The 2,502-nt window shown below is 44.6% G+C and overlaps 1 protein-coding gene across 1 annotated transcript; it reads right to left on the bottom strand.

The window, feature by feature from the left end:
* On the bottom strand, positions 1-2,231 carry LOC118921166 (olfactory receptor 7G2-like). Its single transcript, XM_036902813.2, has 2 exons — positions 2,140-2,231; positions 1-988 (listed from the first exon to the last, which is right to left on the bottom strand). The coding sequence occupies exons 1-2, from the start codon at positions 2,229-2,231 to the stop codon at positions 1-3; spliced, it is 1,080 nt and encodes a 359-aa protein (XP_036758708.2).
* Between the last annotated feature and the right edge of the window lie 271 nt (positions 2,232-2,502).

The raw sequence follows: 2,502 nt of genomic DNA, 5'->3' as shown, positions 1-2,502 counted from the left end.
TCACTTTGGCTCGTACAAGAAAAACAAGCCCAAAGCAGGTGACCCCATCAAAGACAGAGGTATCCTACTGATTATTTTCCTCAAGGCCTCCTTCATGTCCCTGTTCCTAAGGCTGTAGATGAAGGGGTTCATCATCTGGGGAAACATGATGTACATCAGTGAAGCCACTGCAGCCTTTCTTGAAGAGTCAGTAACTGCAGAGGTAATGTACACCCCAAAACCTGACCCATAGAACAAGGAAACAGTTGAGAGGTGAGACCCACAGGTGGAAAAAGCTTTACGCTTACCCTCCACTGAGGGCATTCTCAAAATGGAAGAGAGAATTTTAGTATAGGAGAAAATGATCCCAGATACAGGAACACCCGCAAATAGGCTGCCTACAAAGTATAGCAGGAAATTATTGATGAGGGTGTCAGAGCAGGCCAGCTTGATGACCTGAGCAAGTTCACAGAAGAAGTGGGGGATTTCCCTGTTTGCGCAGAAGGACAGGCTCAGCACCATCAGACTGTGGAGCAGGGCATCCCCAGTGCTAAGGAGCAGAGGGAGCAGAATCAGCATAGCACAGTGTTGGGGGGTCATGATGACCGTGTACCTCAGTGGATGGCAGATGGCCACATAGCGGTCATAGGCCATTGCTGCGAAGAGACAGTTTTCAAAACCAACAAAAATTATGACAAAGCCAATCTGTGCGATGCAGCCAATGTAGCTAATGTGCTGTTTCTCTCTGTTAATATTCACTAGAAACTGGGGGGCTATCGTTGTGCTTATACAGATGTCATTAAAAGACAAGATGCAGAGGAAGAAGTACATGGGTATGTGGAGGTGGGGTTCAGAGCTGACAGCCAGGATGATGAGCAGGTTCCCCAGGATGGTGACCAGGTACATGGACAGGAACAGCCCGAAGAGGAATGGTTGCAGTTCTGGATCATCTGTCAATCCCAGGAGGAGGAATTCTGGAAAGTCTGTGTGATTCATGTTCTTGATGAATCTGATGTGAAAGAGGTAGTGAAAAAATGAAAATATTTCCTGGCCTAACAGCAGCAATATCCACTGGGAACTTGTTAGAAATGAAAATTTCCTGTGCATAAACTCAGAGGTGAGGACCAGAAATTCATGTTTCAACAAGCCCTACAGATGAATTTGAATATGCTAATATTTGAGAATCAGTGCTTAAATCAAAACAAACCTCTATGCATATTGTGAACCCAGATGTATTTTCAGATCTGTCCCTCTGCTAATTTCTCCCTCCATCACCATATCTCACACTATTTCTTTCCTGTCTTTCCGTTAAGGATCCAAAATTTTAGAGATCACCAAGTCCATTGTACACCGTGTGCCAAGTGCTGAGACTGACACCAAGAATAAGACATGGCATATCCTTTAGAAACATCCCATGCCTTCAAACAAACAGAAGGACAAGAATAATGTTATGACATCTGCATCTAGAACAATGGTCCCCAATAGTTGGCATTCCTCAAAATAATCTGTAGGACTGGTCACATCACAGATGCTTTAGTACATACTATGATCCCATTTACCCATGAGGACAGTTGGGTAAGTTGAGGCAAAGTCATGGACAGGAAGTATGGTCGGTGCACGGCAAAGACTGGGTCTCAGACTACACCACGTATCTGCCGAGTTGACTCTCTTGAACAGTCTCTCTTAATGCCCCTGATGACACAGAACCAGCCTTTATAATCATACAGATTTCACAATTTCATTTAACATTTTTAACATTTTAATTCTGAGCAATGTCCAAATATTTTTCCAGTTCCTGCAAGGTATGTCTACCTCTACCCATGAAGTAGCATGTGGCAGGTCAAAGCATCCATTCAAGTATATGCTCAGCTCCTGGCAAAGAGAAGAAATGCTGCCCATCAACCTGAAGCTTGTAAGACACCCCGGTTGAAACGGTCCTCATCTGCCTTAATGGTTCATTCTACAAGAAGCAGAGCACTATGTCGGAGAGATTCTCGGTCTCACCCTAATAGGATGTCTTCCCCTAAGTCAATAGTGTCATATCGTTAAGAAAAACAGTTAAATCTGAGAAAGAATAAATTGTATTGGCATATAGGAAAACAACAATCTGTAGGTCCTTGAAGACCAAGACAAGATAATGCAGAAAAACATGCTATTTACAAGCCAATCGAGTGACCTACAGGATGGTCTCTGTGAAGCCGTGGTCCTCGCTCTCCTGGGGAGCCTGCAGTGGCCGCGACAGCTCTTATCATTTCGAGGATTACTTGAACTCACACAGTGAGCTCAGTCCAGACCAGTGCTTGCTTTGTGAAGTGGCAGCATTGTCTCTGCAGAGGCCTCGTGTCCTCAGTTGTATAAAGGGAACCCTCATCAGACCTTATGGGGATGTTACAATGATGAGCAATGAATAGAAACACATCCAGCATGGCAGTCAGCACAGGGCACCCCCACCCTGACATTTCCTATAGTGGTTCTCTTTTTCTGCCATGAACAGCAGTTCCCGGCATGTTTCACTCATCAGAA

Source organism: Manis pentadactyla, chromosome 12 (genome assembly GCF_030020395.1).
Source record: "Manis pentadactyla isolate mManPen7 chromosome 12, mManPen7.hap1, whole genome shotgun sequence".
Classification (NCBI taxonomy): domain Eukaryota; kingdom Metazoa; phylum Chordata; class Mammalia; order Pholidota; family Manidae; genus Manis; species Manis pentadactyla.
This window is presented reverse-complemented; position numbering and strand designations above follow the sequence as displayed.